Below are 19,656 nucleotides of genomic sequence, written 5' to 3'. Positions count from 1 at the left end.
TTCTAGCATTTACCCTTATGCATTTGGATTGTCAATTCACAGAGAAATAAGTGCCTGGAAGAGATGTAGACCGAAAACCATGAACCACAGGTTCAGACTGTAGAGGAGCTGGTAGGGATAGTCTGCTTCAGTTCATGGCAGCATGGATTTATTGAGCACCTACTGCATACAGGGTACTGAACCCCAGATTGCAGAAATGCAGACCACTTTTGCAGATGAATGCACAGACACTGCACATAGCTTGTGCCTTTGTCCAGAAAGGGGAGATGTTTAATTGATGCTTGCTGCAATGAATCATGAGTGGTTAGATGACAGCTCTTCCTGCCATGATGAGAGGCCGTGCAAAGGACCTTGAGAGCGAAACACACAGCATAGGCGTCCACTTCCCCGAGTGGGGCAGCTCCAACAGCGCCTCCCAGCTTGACCTGGAGGAATGTAAAGCCTTCAGGGCTGAGTGGGGGGCAAGCAGCATGTGCTGCTAGACTGCGGGGTGACCCAAGAAGTGGCAATTCCCTGTGTCTCCTTTAGCTGGAGCTCCCTTGGCCATCAACGGAGCCAGTGAGTCCGCATTGTCTTGGCACTTCAGGAAAAAGGGCACATCCCAAACCACACACACTTCCTTGAGAAACCCATTTTGCCAGTTACTTTGGCATACTCAAACTATTCCAGTACTGTAATAACCAAGGGCACCAGTGGACGTAGGACTATAGACAGGACTATAGAACCCATAATCCATTCAGGAAAGATGGAAAAAGAAAAGGGAAATAAAATTTTTACGACTTTGAAAGTATTTCACCATTATTTTCATTTGTGAGTCCAGATCATACCGTTTTTATAACTTATCAAATGCACTTAAGGATGGTTAACACTTGTGGAATGTTTCCTATGTGCCGGGTGCTATGCTAAGCGTGGTACTTCACCTGCCTGCATCACCTTATTTAATTTCAAGTGAAATAAGCAAAAGCAACGAGGACAAAGAATCATGACCGATGTCCCTAACTATATCTTTGGGGTCAGTCACAAGTGGGCACTGCTGGCCCCAGGTAGCGAGCTGGGCCTGGAGCTGAAGCTGTGGCTTGACCTCCGCCCCACACAGGGCTGCGCTGTGGTTTTCGGTTTGGTGCGCTTGGCTAGGATAAGATTCTGTGCATGTGAGATGACCGATAAGGGCTGCTCTGCTGTCCCAAAGAACAACTGTGGCTTTTGGTTTTTTTTTTTTTTTTGGTGGTACTGGGGTTCCTGGAAGCCCTTCTACCACCGGGCTACACTCCCAGACCTATTTTTACATTTTTATTTGGAAACAGGGTCTCCTAAGCCGGTGCGCGCGGCTGGCTTCGAACCTGCGCGATCCTCCTGTCTCTGCCTCCCAGGCGCGGGGATTACAAGCGTGCGCCACCGCGCCCGGCATTGACTGTGGCTTTTGAATGAGTTTCTAAGAAGCACCCCTCGTTGACTCCTTCTTCACCTTTGGTAGCTCCCCTCTTCCTCTCCTAACCAAGCAGAAGCAAAACACTTTCTCCAACTGTCCCCCAAACTTGAATTTATTATTTATTACAAGACATCCAGCAACCCCGAACAAATGAACCATTTTGCCTTTGTGTGCTCCGCTGAGAAGTGGGGATCAAAAAGGTACCACCTCTTAGAGTTGTTGTAAAGATTAAATGAGATGATAGGAGTGAAGGATTTAGCACAGTGTGCATGCAGCAGACGGAGAGTTTTGCTCTGGAGTTGCGAGGCCTGGATGGTGGAAAAACATGAACACGGCCTTCTCTGTTCACGCGACTCACGTGCTTGTTCTCTTTTTTGTTTGCTGCCTTGAGAGCACTGACCTGTGTTCTATACTGCAATCTCAAAAGGATGAGAAAAATTAAATTAAGACCATTTAATTAAGACCGTTTGATGGTCTTAATTTGCACGGTGTCTGGAGTGACTATTGTTTTTTTTTTTTTTTTTTTTTGTGGTGGTGGTACTGGGGTTTAAACCCAAAAGCATTCTACCTCCAAGCTACACCAACAGTCCTATTTTATTTTTTATTTTGAAATGGGGTCTCACTAGGTTGCTGAGAGTCTTGCTGTATTGCTAAGGTTTGCTTCGAACCTGAGATCCTCCTATCTCAGCCTCCTAAGTACTGCTGAGTGACATTACTTTTGACTACAAAAACAAGCTGGGCGTAGTGGCACACGCTCATAATCCCAGCATTTGGGAGGCTGAGATAGGGGGATCGTGGTTTGTGGACAGTCTCCGCTACTTACTGAGGCCCTTGGCAACTCATTGAGACCCTGTTTCAAAATAAAAAATAAAAAATATGGCTGGGGGTGTAGCTTGGAGGTGGAATGCCTCTGGGTTCCATCCCCAGTACTACAAAAAAACCCCAAAAAACCAAAAAAAACCCCCCAATTTCATGTTGAGACAGGTTAACTAATGTTAAGAAATCTCTTTCCCTTGGCTGGATGTGGCGGCATGTACTCATAGTTCCAGCTTCTTAGGAAGAACCTTTGAGCCCAGAAGTCTTGGGTCAGCCTGGCAACATAGGGATATCCCAGCTCAAAAGAGAAGAAAATGAAAGAGAGAAAGAAAAAGAGAAAGAAGGAAAGAAAGAAGAAACCCTTGCCTCCAAATACCTTTAAAAACAAATTAGGGGTTGGGGGTATTGATGAGTGGTAAGGTGCATGCTTAACATGTGTGAGGCCCTGGGTTCCATCTCCAGCACCACATATAAATAAAAACTGAAAGCAGCTCTGTGAAGAAAAGTCTTGTGCATAAAATATTACTTTAAAAAAAGGAGTGGGGAGCTAAGCATGGTGGCACATGCCTGTAATCTCAGTATTTGGGAGGCAGAGACAGGAGGGTAGCAGGTTTGAAAACAGCCTTAGCAACTTAGCAAGGCTCTCAGTAACTTAGACTTTGTTTCAAAAAAAAAAATAGGGCTGGGGTATATCTCAGAGGTAGAATGCCCTGGGTTCAGCTTCCAGTTCCCCTTATTTACCTCCCCCACAAAAGGGTCTGGGGACAGAGCATGATGGCATTTACCTATAATTATAGTATCTGGGAGGCTAAAACAGGAGAATTGTAGGTTCAAGGTCAGTCTCAGCAACTTGGTGAGACCCTCGCCAACTTAGACCTTGTTTCAAAATTAAAAAGGGCTGGAAGTATAGCTCAGAAGTAGAATACCCCTGGGTTCAGTTCCCAATGCCAAAAAGTAAAATAAAATAAAACAAAATAAAAAGGGTAGAGAATCCCTTCAAGGTCCTTTTCTATCATCCGAACTCTGAAATACTGGGAGCATAATTCATTCTGTTTCCAACCTCTGAGCCTTCGCCTGCATTCTTGCCCCTTTGAAAAATGTTGCTCATTGAACCACACTGACTGAAATACAAGATGCAAGGAGAGAGGCGAGGACGCAGGCCCTTACCATCTGTCTGGTAGTTGAGCGCCACGAGCTGTATCCCATGGAGCCAAAACATGAGGGGGTTGGGGTTGGACGAGTCGATGCGGGTGGCGGCCGGGTACGTCCTCAGCAGCTGGCAGGCGGTGTGCTGGATCAGTTTCTGAGAATACCTGCGACACAGACGTTTGGCGGCATTTTCATTCAGCGATGAGATATGATAGCATTTGGGAGTTCTAATGATAGCGCTGAGGGACGTGGTTGGGTTGAGAGAGGAAGCGGATTCCTCCCAGGTCTGTCGCATTCCTTCACAGGAACCTAAACTCCCCAAAAGATTAGCCTCAGATTAGTGTCGAAAACTTTAAATGTTTGAGAAAGAAAAACCTCAATGACATCCCCCTAAGCAGACATAATACAAAAATACATCAGAATACATCTTCCTTTCTTTTTTATTTTTTGGTGATACTGGGGATTGAATCCAGAGGCATTCTACCTCTGAGCTATATTCCTGCCTCTATTTTTTTTTTTTTTTTTGAAACAGAGTTTCACTAAGTGCGGAGGGATTTGTTTTGCTGAGTCTGTCCTGGAACCTGTGATTCTATGTCTCAGCCTCAGAGTACATTTTGAATATTACCTGTGAATTAGTATGCCATCTTGAGACAATATGATGTCTGCTGAGTTTTAAAAAGAGGATAGTAGGCTAGGGTTGTATCTCAGAGGCAAGGCCCTGTGTTCAATCCCCAGCATCAAAAAAATAAAAGAAACGAGGGTAGCGATACCAATTTAAATTAAAGCAATAAATCTTTTGCCTCAGAACCTCATCAGCCTTGCTGATATATGTGCACAAATGCACAATAGTACATATACTCACAAATAAATATATATATAAAACCCACAAAAACCTCAAACAGGAAGCAACTCAAACATTCTATCAGTGGTGATGTGGTTAAATAACAGTATATCCACATAATGGAATACTACAGAAGCATTAAGGAGAATCAGATACATACATGCATGTAAGGTTATGTAAAACGTATGACACGTATAAAAGGTATACAGGTATCTTCATTCATATCCCATTTGGATGATCTTAGAAAGGATCTTGTTTTTCTTGAACAAAGCACAATAAACTCAACCTTGGTTACCTCTGGGAAGTAGTATCAGGAGACTAAGAGCGGAAAGGTATTTTAATAATGCTCTGTATTGTTTGAACTTCTAGCTATGATAATTTATTATTTTCACAATAAAAAGTAATTATAAATAAAATAGATATATCTTCTGGGTAGAGAACAGTTCCAAGAACCACTAGAATGTTCCAAGGTGCTTCCAGTTCTTACTTTTGAGGTAAAATGACTTAGGATGCCCTTAGTGAAGTGCTATTTTTAGTGAGTTAAAAGGATAAATTAGAAATTTAAAAATCTTCATGAGCACCCTTAGAAAATGTGAATATTCATGAAAATAAAAAGGAATGAATAAATTCAAGTAAAGTGCGTAGACAGTAAAGTATCTGAATCATCTAGCATGCAGGATCAAACAAAAAGGTTGTAAGAAGGTGACTTTACTTTTTCCAGATGTTTTGTTAAGTGATGCTGTCTCCCCTGGGCTCATTCTGCCCGGATTGTTGCCAAAAATGGACTTCCTGCTTTTCCTTTCTTTTCCTCTGCTGGAGCCAGATGCATTTAGAGTTGACAGGCCTGTTCCCATAAAATGAAAATAAATAAGCCAAAAGCTACAGGCAAGGGAACTCAACATTTTCCATCCTTTTTCATGTTTATTTTGAAGTCCTACTACTCCCTTGTAACCCAGCATATAAGACCTACTAGCATTTTTAATACTGTTAATAATAGCACTGTATGCAATTATAGCAATGTTTTTATCTCTATAGGCAAACACAACAGGGATTGCGTGCTTGGTATGGAGTATTCACAAAGTCACACACGTACGCACACACGTGCACACACACTCAGACATCTTTAGTTGATTGTGCACCTGAAATACTCTTAAAAGTTGCATAAACTGGGGGTGGTGGTGCATGCTTGTAATCTAATCCTAGTATGTGGGAGGCTGAGACAGGAGGATCGCAGGTTCAAGGACGGCTTCAGCAAATAGTGAGACTCGTCAATCTAACAAAATCCTGTTTTCAGAGCCAGTCGTGGTGGTGCACACTTGTAATCCCAGCGCTTGGGAGGCTGAGACAGGAGGATCACGCAGGTTCAAATCCAGCCTCAACTACTTAGTGAGGCTCTCAGCAACTTAGTGAGACCCTGTTTCCAAATAAAATAGAAAATAGGTCTGGGAGTGTAGCTCGGAGGTAGAAAGCCCCTGGGTTCCACCCCCAGTACTACAAAAAACAAAAAACAACCCCCCCCCCAATTTCCAAATAAGAAATAAAATCGGTCTGGGGGAGTAGTTTGCAGGTAGAATGCCTCTGGGTTCAATTCTCAGTATCACACATGCAAAAAAAAAATAATGTTGCATAAAGCTGGACATGGTGGTAAACACTTGTAATCCCAGTACCTGGGAGGCTGAGTCAGGATGATTGTGGGTTTGCGGCCAGCCTCAGCTACTTAGTGAGGCCCTCTGCAACTTAGTGAGACCCTTTTCAAAATAAAAGAATAAAAAATAGGGCTGGAGGTGTATCTCAGAGGTAGAATGCCCCTGGGTCCAATTCCCAGTTCCGAAAAAAAATTAAGATTTGCATAAAAGAAAGTGCTGCGGTCAATATTTAATTACTAGAGGTCAATTTGCTCAACTTTGAGAGATGAAAGAATGGTTACAAATCTGAACTTTAACATCATATCATCCAGCTTCATTTTCTTCTGGTTTGAGCCTGGATTTAATGCTCTATCTTCTCTCTGCAACGAGTATGATTATAGGAATGCACTCATAGGGTTACTTGGAGGATTTGATGGGAAATATATAATGATGATAATGAAGCTTCATGGCTTCTCTCTCTCACTCCTGGTCCAACCACTCCCTGGATCCTTCAGGCCTGGCACACAGCCTGGGGCACAGCAGGAACTCGGAACATATTTGCTGAGTGAGAAAATATGTGCACACCGCACACACCTGGCTCCAGTGTAAGAGTGATTCAAAGGCTCCAGTGAGGCCAGGGCTGCTCCAAATCACTCGCATTGTCCATAACTCTGGAGAGCCGTTCCTTAAGCAGAAACATCTTTCGAAGAACATCATCAGAGGAGGCAGGAGAGTACTTAAAAGCATAGACTTTGCGGTAAAGAAACTGAGCATCAGAGAGGGAATTTGCCTTGGCAAAAGCCACACAGAATAGATAGCCAAGAGCTCAGGTCTCTGATCAGTGATCTCACCTAATGATCTAATATTTCTCTTGGCTGTAGCCCTTCCTCCCTCCCTTTCTTTTTTTCTCTCTCCCTCCCATACTGGGGATTAGACCCAGGGGCATTCTACCTCTGAACTACACCCCCAGCCCTCTTTATATTTTTTAATTTTGAAACAGGGTCTCATTAAGTTGCTGAGGCTGGCCTTGAGCCTGTGATTCTCCTGTCTCATCTCCTAAGTACTGGGATTACAGACATGCGCCACCATGCCTGGTTCTTGGCTATACTCTTAACTGGGGGACAATTATAGGAACCAAAGAGGTGTCCAAATGTATACCTATAAAGGCAAGAAGCTCCCATACAGGAGACAGTAGAATGTGTTGAAAAGTCTCGGGTCCTTCACAAGGCCCCTTGGCCTTGCACTGAGCCTGTGGACAGTGGCAAAGGGAAAGAGAAAGGATGGGCCAACCTGAGTGCAGTGTCTGAGCAAAGGCCCGACACTGGGAAGGGCTGTGCTTTATGTGGGTGCCTGATGGAAGCAGGGGCCGGGGGCCCTTAGTGGGAAGTGGGTAGGGGCCACATAAAATATCCCGTTTCACTATGCATGACTGTAACCCCAATACTTGGAAGCTGAGATGGGAGGATCACAGGTTTGAGGCCTGCCTGAGCAACTTGGCAAAAACCAAAAATAAAAACGGCTGGGGGTGTAGCTTGGAGGTAGAACCACCCGTGGTTCAATCCTCAACACTACCATCCCAAATAAAAAACAAAGCGGCTAGGTGGCGCACGCTTGTAATCCCTGAGCTTCGGAGGCGGAGACAGGAGGATCACGCTGGTTCGGAGCCAGCCTCGCTGGCTTAAGAGACCCTGTTTCCAAATAAAAAATATTAAAAAAAATAGGTCTGGGAGTGTAGCCCAGAGGTAGAAGGGCTTCCAGGAACCCCAGTACAAAATAAATAAATAAATAAATAAATAAAAATAAAATAAATAATAAAAAAATAAAAAACATTTTTTGTTTACTTTTTGTATACTGGAAGAAGAAGACAGAAAGAAAAGGACAGACAGACAGACAGACCCAGGAAAATGTAGGTATTAAATGTAACTGAGAAGCAAACCCTATAAGACATGCAGATATACATGTAGAAACAAACTCAGCCACTTCCTTGGAATTTAAGAGGCAATACAGTGTTGTGAAAAGAACCCAGCACTGAATCGAGACCCAAGCTGTGGCCCTTGCCCTGCCTCTGAACAGGCTGGTGATGGTGGAGCAGTCTCTGCTTCTGTGGGCGTGGGACCAGGTGGACCAGGTGGGTGCCTCACTGATTTGCAGGTGTTTATGGCTCCTGGGAAGGGACTCAGGAGGGTCAAAGGTGAGACACATGGACATTGCTAATGTAACTTCATAGCGTTCTTAATGATCATAAGGTGCTTAGGTGACAGAGAGTCATGCTCTGTGGGGAAAAACCTTAAATGTTAGCTTCTTGTATTTCTTTGAAATACAGGCTCGCTACTTATTAATTCCTATCTTCCTCAATACAAGCAGTAGTAGTTGCCAACAACTTAAAAATTAGTGGGAGGAAACATAAAATTAAGAAAATCCTATCTATATTTTTTTCCCCTCTAGTATGTAAAAAAGGCCACCGTGACTAACCTTTTAATTTTTTAATTTTTAGCAGTACTGGGGATGGAACTCAGGGACATTCTGCCTCTGAGCGACACCACCAGCTCTAATTTTTTATTTTTTTATTTTTTTGAAACAGGGTCTCACTGAGTTGCGAAGGGCCTTTGTAAGTAGCTGAGGCTGTCCGCGAACCGTGATCCTCCTGTCTCAGTCTCCCAAATGCTGGGGTTACAAGCGTGCGCCACCACGCCCGACTGACTAAACTATTTAAATAGCCCAATGATTTTGTCCCATTTGCCAGGTACACTGTGAAGATGTAGAGTTCAGGGGTCGGCTCCCGGCACAGTCTTTGTCTCCCATTTGTCACCTTCCTCTTGTGAGCTTCATTCTTTTTGTGTTTGCAAGAGAGCTCAAGCAGGCTTCACTGTACATTTTTAGTGCCTAGGCCAATAAATTTGCCTCTGCTTAAGTGAATTTCTGCATCTTTCAAAAAAGAATCTTAACTGGCATGCTCTGAAACCTTGGGCAAATGACTTTATTGTTCTTAGATTGTATTTCATTTAAAAATGGGGTTAATATCACCAACCTCATAGAGTTATTATGAATATTCAAAGAACTAATTTACATAAAATGCTTAGCACAAATCCTGGTACTTTAGTAAAGTGCATTTAGTAAGTTTTAATTGTTAGTTATAAATGTTATTGTCATCATTGTTAACAATTATAAGAAGACATTGTATGGTCTGAAAAATGAATATTTTATGGTAGTTTTCTTCATGCTCATTAAAGTAAGTAATAACAAGAATATAGAAGGTAGTATAACCATGATTTTGGCCATTCAATTTGGTTATTTTTGAGCATTCACAATGATCAATTAGATAAACAGAATATCTTTATCCTTTGGTATTTTTTTTTTTTTTTTTGGCAATACTGGAGATTAAACCCAGGGTATTCTACCTCTGAGATACACCCCAGCCCTGTTTTTCTATTTATTTATTTATTTATGTATTTATTTATTCATGTATTTATTTAATTATTGGTACTAGGGGTGGAACCCAGGGGCTTTCTACCTCAGAGCTACATTCCCAGACCTATTTTATATTTTATTCGGAAACAGGGTCTCACTAAGTTGCTGAGAGCCTCAGTAGGTAGCTGAGGCTGGCTTCGAATCTGTGCGATCCTCCTGTCTCAGCTCCCCAAGCTCTGGGATTACAAGCATGCATCAATATACCTGGCTTAATTCTTTTTTTATTTTTTAAATTTTCTTTATTTTTTATATTTTTAATTTTTTTGTGGGTGGGTCTGGGGATGGAACCCAGGGACATTCAACATTATTTTTTATTCTTTTTTTTGAACAGGGTCTCGCTAATTTGCAGAGGGCCTCACTAAGTAGCTGAGGCTGGCCACAAACAGCAATCCTCCGGTCTCAGCCTCCCGAATGCTGGGATTATAAGCGTGTGCCACCACGCCCGGCCTTTCATTCTTTATTTTTAAAACAGGGTCTCACTGAGTTGCAAATGGCCTCACTAAAGTAGCTGGGACTGTCCAAGAACCATAATCCTCTTGTCTCAGCCTCCCAAATGCTGTGATTACAAGTGTGCACCACCACACCCGACTGGTATTTTTAAATGTATAGATGACACTATCTTTTCTTACCTGGGAATTTTACTGCTTGGCAATAGATGACAAGGTCAGAGAGCTCTGGAGCAATCTGTCTGCTCTCTTTTTTATTCTGGGGAAGGTAAAATTCTTCTCCTAGTTCCATGTCATAAACCTATCAAGAGAAACGGGTATCATTTTACATAGAAGGTATAAGCCACTCACACTTCTGAATTCCCAAAGCTCTTTACCTGTGCTTCTCTGGTGTCACTGGTGTGATTCCCCTTGCTTGGTACTTACACACAGTCGTGTCCTAATGCCTTGCTTGGAGTAAAAGCTTTCTGAGGGCAAGGGATGAATCTAACTCGTCCTTCATGTTCCTCAGGGCATAATCTACTGTCACACACATGGAAGAGTCCTGGCATATTTGTTGAATCAAGAGAGAAATGACTATATATCTGCTGCAGATCAACCTTCTGACATATTTTATTATTCTATCCTCCAACAACGTCACCGCAGCTATGTCTGGAATTGCTCAAAGTCTCTATGCTGCGAGGCCTTAAAGGTAGGGTCTGAGCATCTCATTTATCTTTCCCTTCTTGTCATCATTCCTCTGTTAACACGTCACAATCTGGTCCCCTTTCATCCTCTCGGCTGTCTTGAATGCATTTAAAACTTATTGCAATTCCTTGAACAACCGGCCTGTCCTCAGGGCCTAAATGTTTTTGTCTGCTTGGCCAAATCTTCTTTCTGAAACATCACCTTCTTGGTGGGCTTGTCCTTGATTCTCTGATAACACAGTGCAATCCCTGCTCTTGGCACTTACACACAGGTCTGTCTCCATCACTAAACAACCTCCTCTGCCACTCTGGTGCCCGCTACACATACACCGTCAGCAGGGTTGGTTTGGTTGATCAAGGACCAACCTTCATGAGTGGAGGTAGGTGTCCCATATCATCACCAAGTGATAGCATCTAAGGTACAGTGAGGGCAAGGATGAAGGAAAGGGATAGGGAGGAAGTGAATCCCATCTAAAAGTCACAAGAGTCCCATGGTCTAAGCCTTATTTAACGGAGACTTTTCACTCACCTTTCCTTTATTGCAAGCGGAGTTATCTGCTTTCTTTATCCTCTTGGGGATTTCTTCATTATACTCAAATTGAAGTTTGTCAGTACACGATTTGTTTTCAGGTCTATCATCCAAAATGTTGTCTGAAAGTGAGTTAGCAGACTTCAGTGATAAAGAACCACGTGTGCCCCTTAGGGGCTTATGTGCACATCATTGCTACGGCACTCAGATATCTGTTCTTATCTGCAAGAATGAAGCTCTGGCTACATGCTATCAAATGATGGCTTGAAGCACAATTTTAAAAATGGGGTTGAGCCGGGCGTGGTGGTGCATGCTTGTAATCTCAGCAGTTGGGAGGCTGAGATAGGAAGATGGCGGTTCATGGAGAGCCTCAGTGAGGACCTTTGCAACTCAGTGAGACCCTGTTTCAAAATAAAGAATAAAAAATAGGGCAGGGGGTGTCACTCAGAGTTAGAATGACCCTGGGTTCCATCCCTAGTACCACAAAAATAAAAATAAAAATAAAAAAGGGGTTGATGTATTTAATTTCAATTTAACTGACCCTTTTACCAGTAGTTTTGGTATCAGACAGACATGATCTAAATGAGAACGCTCATTTTCAAATATATGATTGGAACTGTGTAAACTTTTGGCGTTATCCTGAGTTAAGAAGCTGCTCACACACAAATTTTGGAAGGATTTGGTGGTTGAAGCACTTCTAGATGGTCCATGCATGATTTAATCACTCTCACTAAATATTTAATTTTTGGTGCTGAAGATTGAACCCAGGGGCATTCTACCTCAGAGCTACACCCCCAGCCCTATTTTTTTTTTAATTTTACTTTGAAACAGGGTCTTGCTAAGTTGCTGAGGGCCTCACTAAAGTGCTGATGCTGGTCTTGAACCTGCAATCCTCCTATCTCAGCCTCCTAATTACTTGGATTACAAGTGTGCACCACCAAGCGAGACTTTACCCTCATTTTATTTATTTATTTATTTATTTATTTATTTATTTATTTATTTATTTATTGCAGTACCAGGGATGGAACCCAGGGGCATTCTCTCTCTGAGCTATACCACCAGCTCTATTTTTAGTCGGGATGGGACCCAGGGGCATTCTACCTCTGAGCTACATCCCCAGCCCTATTTTTTATTCTTTATTTTGAAACAGGGTCTCACTGAGTTGTAAAGGGCCTCACTAAATAGCTGAACCTGGCTTTGAACCTGTGGGATCCTTCTGTCTGATCCTCCCAAATGCTGGGATTACAAATGTGAGCCACCACGCCCGGCTAGTCTTTTTATTTTTGAAACAGAGTCTCACTGAGTTGCGAAGGGCCTCACTAACTAGCTGAGGCTATTTGTAAACCATGATCCTCCAGTCTCCACCTCCCAAATTTGCCACCATGCCTGGCTTTACCTTCAGTTTAAAACGAAGCTGTTTGCTTCTTGTACCTTAAGAAATATCAAAACCAGTGTGTTTGGAGGGAGACATTATTATATGCAATAATTTTCACAATCACAATTAATTAGAAAGCAAGGTTTTCACAATTACTTTTTGTATGTGTGTGGTACTGGGGACTGAGGCCAGGAGAACTTTACCTCTGAGCTACACCTCCAGCCATTTTTATTTTTTGTTTTAAAACAGGGTCTTGCTAGGTTGCTGAGAGTCTCACTACAGTGCTGAGGCTGTCCTTGAACCTCAGATCCTCCTGTCTCAGCTTCCCAAGTACTGAGATTACAGGCGTGGGACACCATGCCTGATTTATATTTGTTTTTAATTTATTGAGATTCGTAAGAATAGGAATTAAATATATGTAAGTGTATCTGAGAATATCCGATAATTTCATACTTTGCTCTTTTTTGGGCATTTTTATTTAGAATGACTCTAAAACTGTTAGAAGTATATCATGATTATACTCTTTTAAAATGAAAAACAAGAATTTCTTACTCAATATTTACTATCTCATCAACTACAAATGCTTAGACCCAAATATCGTTATAGCAAAATAGGGCCATGCAGGCTGACAAGAAGTACACGAGATCCATCACTTCATTACATTTTTATTCACAGAAGTATCACAACTTCATGCTCAGTGTTACACCTTCATTCCAAGAAACTGGAAACAGAATGCTGACATCCATGCAGTTAAAAAAAAGCCCATTTCACATGACATTTACCTTCCTGACCGTTAGGAGCAGGGGAAGCAGTAAGGACGTCTGCTACAGAAAAACAGAATCAGACAGCGTATACAGGTAAAGAGAATTAAATGAAAAGCTAGATAAATTAAGCTAAGGCATGAAGGAAAGCATAAATAACAGCTGAGATGACAAGGTGAATGAAACAAGAAAGGTTCTGTAGATTTAATATTTTGACTATTAAGGTATGCAAGTGCTGGCAGTAAAAGATATATATGCAAACATTGTTAATGTTAATCATGCCAGCAGCAGTCACAGTCATATTGAAACTTCCGGTTACTGACTGTTGTGATACTCCCAATATGACTTCATTTCCAAATAACAAAAATCAGTGAATTTGTTAGAACTATGCCACCCTGGTCATAAAATATGCCTACATTAAGTGGTAAATTCAAACGTGTATCCCAGTCTATGTTTAAAAGTAATCAAGGTAAAATACAAGGTTAGGGGGAGAGGAATTTAATGAAATAAACATACATTAAGAATTCATAATCTCAAAGGCAGATGAGCAGATCCTAAAATATATGACCTCGTTTGCAACGTCCTTGGGGACTTCTTGAGATAATTGTGTGGTTAGGCAACATCATTTTTATTAGCCAAGAAAAGCTTTAGATTGATTTATTTATCATACGGGTATGAAAACTGAGGTCTGGAGCAGTCACAGAGATAAACTGGCACCCTAACTTTAGAGATGAGTTCTGAACCCGAGACGCCTCTGAGGGCTTTCGAGGATGTGAAACTCCTGCAATTGTACGCAGAATTTTGAGAGCACATTTACTTCTCAAAGGCAACAAGTCACAGCTCTCATCTGTTTTTCAAAGAGGTTCATCATTTCAAGCTTAGAAACCTTTGAGGTCCTGTTAAGAGGCTAGAAACAAGCAGCCTCTACACTAGGCAGGATTCTCTTTTCTCTTGATCTCTCCTGAAAAAAGTGGAGATGACAAAGAAAGCAGAGAGATAAGGGTGGTACTACAACCACTTTGTTTTCCACGAATACCCCTCAATAGCATATGTGGGTTTAAAAAAAGATTCTTGTAACTATCTTAGAAATCCAGTGTAGTAGGATTAAATATCACTTTCCCAACTGGAAATAAAAAAAGATCCTTCTCTCACCTGTTCATTTTGTTACTTACAAATAAAAAAATGTATAATAATAAGAATTTTTTTTAAGCCTTCTCCTTTCTTATTCTCAAAAGTATAGAAAAAGCACAGAAGTAATTGATGATGAAAAGTAAATCTGTTTTTCAGAGGACTAACTTCTTCCAGTGGCAAATGATATCTGGGTTGGCTGATTTGTTAAGTGTGGTTTTCGTTTCATATCTGAATCAATTTTTATTCTGTGGGACATTTACCACAACTGTAGTAGAAATCTATGGGGAAGAGTAAGTCTATATAAAGATGTCCACATTCCCATGACTTTTCAAGAATAGGCTATAAATAAATTGTCTGGACTCCTTTTATTTTTTCCTTCTGGTAAGCTATGCCCCTCATATTATCTCATAGAGTTTCAGGTCAACTAAATTGACTTTTAATTGATGGTCTGAAACTACCAATTATTATGAAAGACATATATTAAATGGATGTAGCCTGGCATTGTACTTGGGGGCAGGAAGAGAGCTGTAATTAGTGAGGGAGTCTTAGGGAACTGAAACATAATTGGAGAGAATCCTGAGTGTAAGAAGTAGGTGTTGGGAGGAGGGTGGCTAAGTAGTCTTAACACCAGAGGTAAATGGTTGTTAATCTAGGATTATCTACATGTTTAGCAAAACAATTAGACTATACAGAACAGTTTATTCTGTGTATATGATGTTTAAATAAATAGGAACCTTGGCGTTTTCTCATTACTATATTGTCTTTCAGAAGTCAGCAAGATGAGACAGTCTACCATCAATGATTGGGGCTGGAGAAAACATTTTCCAGTGGCCGGCAAATGGCACTAATTTAGTGCAAATGAAACACACTTGAAACTCAATTCCCACACAAGAAGAACCCTTCACGGAACCTTTGGCGAACATCATTCATTTAACATTTTTGTACTGTGTTATTAGTCATCACCTATATCTTTTTGGGAACTAAAACATGATTGGAGAGGATCCTGAGGATCCTGAGGACCTTTGGTGGGGCCAGAAGGAAATGTCTTGTTGGCTTAGTAACCCGAGAACCAGGGAGGGAAGGGGAATGAGGAGCCTTTCTTTTCTATACCTCTTGAATATCAGAGTGTGAAAATGAGGGAGAACACAGAGTCGTGATGCTGTTCTCCCTTGGTGTTGGTGGTGCAAGAGAAAGGTTCAGTCCCTGTATGAAATTCCTGCCAGGAGTCTCAGCCACATCAGAACCGAAAGGGTGAAAACACGTCTCCTCTGCTATCTTTTTCTCTAGGAACCCGTCTTAGAATGACCCTCCTGTTGTGTTCTATACTAGCCTCTTCCGTAGGTTGTGGCCGTGATGTCTAACAAAATCCCTTCCCTTTCTTGGTCCTCATTAAGTGCCCAGATGCAGAAACTTTCCAACAATACTATAACATTCTGTTAGTTGGTCTACTGAACTTAATTTTAGAAAAAAAAAAAAAAAAAAAAAAAAAAAAAGGAAAATCATTCCGGTCTTTCCTGGCACACAGCACTGGGCTCTGTTTTTCTTTTTTCTTACCATCAGAAAGGGATTCATAGTCATAATCGTATTCATCTTCTTCCTCTTCCTCTTCTTCGTTATTGGCAGGCGGGGGGTTGGCATTTCCACCATTAGAAGCCTGTGCTTGCATGGATGCCAACTGATGAGCCTGCAAGATAGCAATAATTAAAGACTGCATGTGCCAGCCTACTGAATTTTCACTTAGAATCTTCAGAACGATCACCAAATGCTTACCACAGTAATTAAAATCGAATTACCTATTTGCATTTATTTGAAAGAGAAAAAAAATCTAGGTGTATTTGAAATGCAATGTCAACACTTGAGCAAATGTCAATATTCCTACAGGAAGAAACATGCAGCTTTTAGAAACAATCACAAGGAACCTGTGTGCAGAGCCCAGCTCCCTGGGCTCCCTGGCAAACCTTCCAAGAGAAATCTTGGGTGCTTTGCAAAACTGGGCATTGTGTTGAATGCTTGTGATCCCAGTACTTGGGAGGCTGAGAGAGGAAGATTGTGGTAATTTAGTGAGACACTGTTTCAAAATGAAATATAAAAAGGGCTTGGAATATAGATCAGTGGCAGAAACCCCCTGGGTTCAATCCCAGTACCCCCACCCCAAACCCAGTATCAGCCCATATGACTAAAAAAGTAAACCCGCCTATCAGTTTTGTAACAGTAAGTCTCTGCTAAGAAAACTCCATTTTTTTCCATCTTAAAACAATAAAGTCCTCTGACCTTGAGAACAATGTTAAAAATCTCTCTGGACAAAGATCCCCAAAAGGTCAAAGGAATCATTGTTGGTTTAAAGATAGGTTTTCAACAGACTTTATTTGAACTGTAAAGCAGATTAACAAAATGGGCTTAGGAACTTTGGGAAACTTGATGTGTGTGTGGGGGTTGGGGAAAGGTCATATGAATAAAGGACGCAGAATTGTGTTTTTGTGTATTATATCTATGTGTGTATTATATCTATGTGTATATACACGTTTATTTATTTATTTATTTGCGGGTCTGGGGATGGAACCCAGGGACATTTGACCTCCGAGTTACACCCCCTGCCCTTTTTTTATTCTTTATTTTGAAACAGGGTCTCACTAACTTACAGAGGGCCTCACTAAGTAGCTGAGGCTGTCCGTGAACCGCAATCCTCCGGTCTCAGCCTCCTGAATGCTGGGATGACAAGTGTGCGCCACCACGCCCAGTATACATATGTTTATATAATTATATATAATTCTGTAGAGTTTGGTTTATGTATCTATAAAGTGCAATTATATCAAAGACATTAATTAAAAGGCTAGATATTAAATGTTAATACAGTCAGGGTTCTTGATCTGTTTTTGTGTCACCGATCTCTCTCTCTGGCAATCTGGTGAAAGTAAGAGTCCTCAGAATGATATTTTAGATGCACAAAATAAAGTAATTATGAGGGAAATAAATAGTGTTGACTAGAGTTATCAAATGTTTAAAATAATTCTGTGCTATACTATAGAAACATATGCTAGCTGGGCACGGTGACACATGTCTATAATCTTAGTACCTGGGAGTTTGAGACAGGAGGATCACAGGTTTGAGGTCAGACTCAGCAACTTAGTAAGACTGTGTTTCAAAATAAAAAATAAAAAGAGCTGGGGGTGGCCAGGCATGGTGGCATACGCATGTAATCCCCGTGCTTGGGAGGAGACAGGAGGATCAAGCAGGTTCGAAGCCAGCCGTGTGCACTGGCTTAAGACACCCTGTTTCCAAATAAAAAAGTATAAAATAGGTCTGGGAGGGTAGCCCAGAGGTAGAAGGGCTTTAAATAGAACACATATGTTTCTTTTTATCTTTTTAGTTAATTAATTAATTAATTTTGAGGTGCTGGATCAAACCCAGAGCCTCATGCATACTGGGAGTATTCTACCACTGACCTACACTTGTGCCTCCCGCCCTCCCCGTGTGTTGCTCAGTCTTATATTGAACTCCAGGGCTCATCGATCTTCTTGCCTCAGCTTTTCAAGTAGCTGGAACTACATTCATAGGCCATTGTGTCTGGTCACGTTTTTGTTAACATAGTTAGAAGGCATATAAGGGTAGGTATGTTTTTGAAAATATGATGAGCATAAATAACTCATGGAGCTATCAGAAAAAATTGTGTAGCAATATGAAAAAATCTGTCACTTCTACTGGTGATGAAGACATAGGTGCCACCAACACTGCTCTGGTTTATTCCTTATGTTCATTATCAGAGGCAATGGTTGGTCAATTTCAGGCAAAAGTTAGTAAAAAGATACAATTTTAAAAATATTTAAATTCATAGACTCTCTGGAGTTCTAGCTATAGATATTACCAAGGTTAAGAATTCCTACAATATAGGTTGTATTTGGCCTTGGAATCCCATATGTTAAAATAATACTCTATTTCTTAAATGTTCTGAAATATGATTATATGACTTTTATAATAAAAACATATACAGAAGGAAGATATAGGTCAGTCTGTGTCAATATCCAGATAAAATGTTTTATGATTTATTTTTTGCAGTGCTGGAGATCTAGCCCAGGGTCCTGCACATGTTAGGCTTCATCCTCTGCCCAGATAAACTGTTTTACAATCCAGTCCATGTCAAATAATTGGGCATTGTCTAGGCTGGGATTTCTCAAAGTGGGTTTTATTGAGCTCTATGGGTGTTAACAGCAAATATGGAAAAACTGACAATCCAGGAACCACAAAGCACTGTGGGAGTCTGGAAACAGTAGCTTAACCAAACTGAAATGCAATCCTACACCAGGGTTCTCAGAGCCGTTATTTAATACACTGCAGGACACTGTGACTCTTCACAGATTTCCAGTGCAGCATTTCCCATGCTTATTTAATCAGGGAATTTCTTTCTTTCTGTTCTCAGGGTAGCTCATAGGATCAGTGCTCTTCAGAACATTGGGGACATCTGTTCTAGGCACAAGTGCACCCTGGGAGTCCGCGTGTATCAGCCATAAGGCAGAAGGTCTTGACTCAGGGCACCGGAACTCGGGCCAAGTGCTGAGGATGCTGGTGTACAGGGCCTGGGAGACCCTTGGGCAGGAAAGGGTCAGAACTGTGTGGAAGGACATCATTCAGGGACCACAGACAGCAGTGTCAGAAAGTGGCCTGAGAAAACCTCTATGACACTCAAATACTTCCAGGAGGCAGGAAGCTTGGGGAAGGTGTCCAGCCAGCCAAGAGCTGGCACCCCTCTCCTGCTCAATATCCTGCTCATTCCGAGGCAGAAAAAGAGGACCAGAGTCCCAGACCATTACTGTGTACCATCACACTTGGTAGGTGCAACATTTTAAATAGATTCATTTATTAATTTATTTTTGCAGTGCTAGGGATCAAATCCAGGGCCTTGTACAGGCTAGGCAAGTGCTCTCCACCACCGAGTTACACCTCTAGCCCTAAAGATCTTTTAAAAATAATTTAACTAGAGCTGCTCTTATATGAGGGTATGTACACTGAACGCTCATCCTCGCCCCCTCCAACTATCACACAGCCATCCGGCTGGCTCCCCACACTGCCGGCTCCTGCTTGGCTCCTGAAGGTGGCTGATGGTGCAACTCTCAGCCTAGCGCTGTGTGCGGGCTTCCAGTGGGAAATGTGCATTTCCGGGTTACGTGAAGATCTCCAGGAATATTCAGGTACAGATACTTTGAAAGGAATCACTTTCCCAACCTTCAACATCTGCATGCACCTCCCCTGAAGCCCAGGCAATAGCTGACTATTGTGCTGTTTTCCATCAGTGTTCTTGTTCTGTCTTACAGAAGAGAAGTAACTTGCCTACCAGAATCTTCATCTAATACTGAGGGGAGCTGAGAGAAAGTACCGAGAAGCTAAGAGGGTCGGGGACACCGTATT

General features: G+C 41.7%; 1 protein-coding gene across 1 annotated transcript in view; it reads right to left on the bottom strand.

Annotated features, from left to right (window-relative positions):
- Nucleotides 1–19,656, bottom strand: part of PLCE1 (phospholipase C epsilon 1) — a gene marked incomplete at both ends in the record, with an annotated part of 297,487 nt that overhangs the window by 25,224 nt on the left and 252,607 nt on the right. The window contains 5 exon segments of the mRNA XM_080695071.1: nt 3,413–3,703; nt 4,948–5,079; nt 9,958–10,075; nt 10,990–11,111; nt 15,811–15,940. Of these exon segments, the coding sequence (XP_080551197.1) occupies nt 3,413–3,703; nt 4,948–5,079; nt 9,958–10,075; nt 10,990–11,111; nt 15,811–15,940 (793 nt within the window).

This window comes from Muscardinus avellanarius (assembly GCF_963383645.1).
Source record: "Muscardinus avellanarius genome assembly, chromosome: 4".
Taxonomy (NCBI): Eukaryota; Metazoa; Chordata; class Mammalia; order Rodentia; family Gliridae; genus Muscardinus; species Muscardinus avellanarius.
This window is presented reverse-complemented; position numbering and strand designations above follow the sequence as displayed.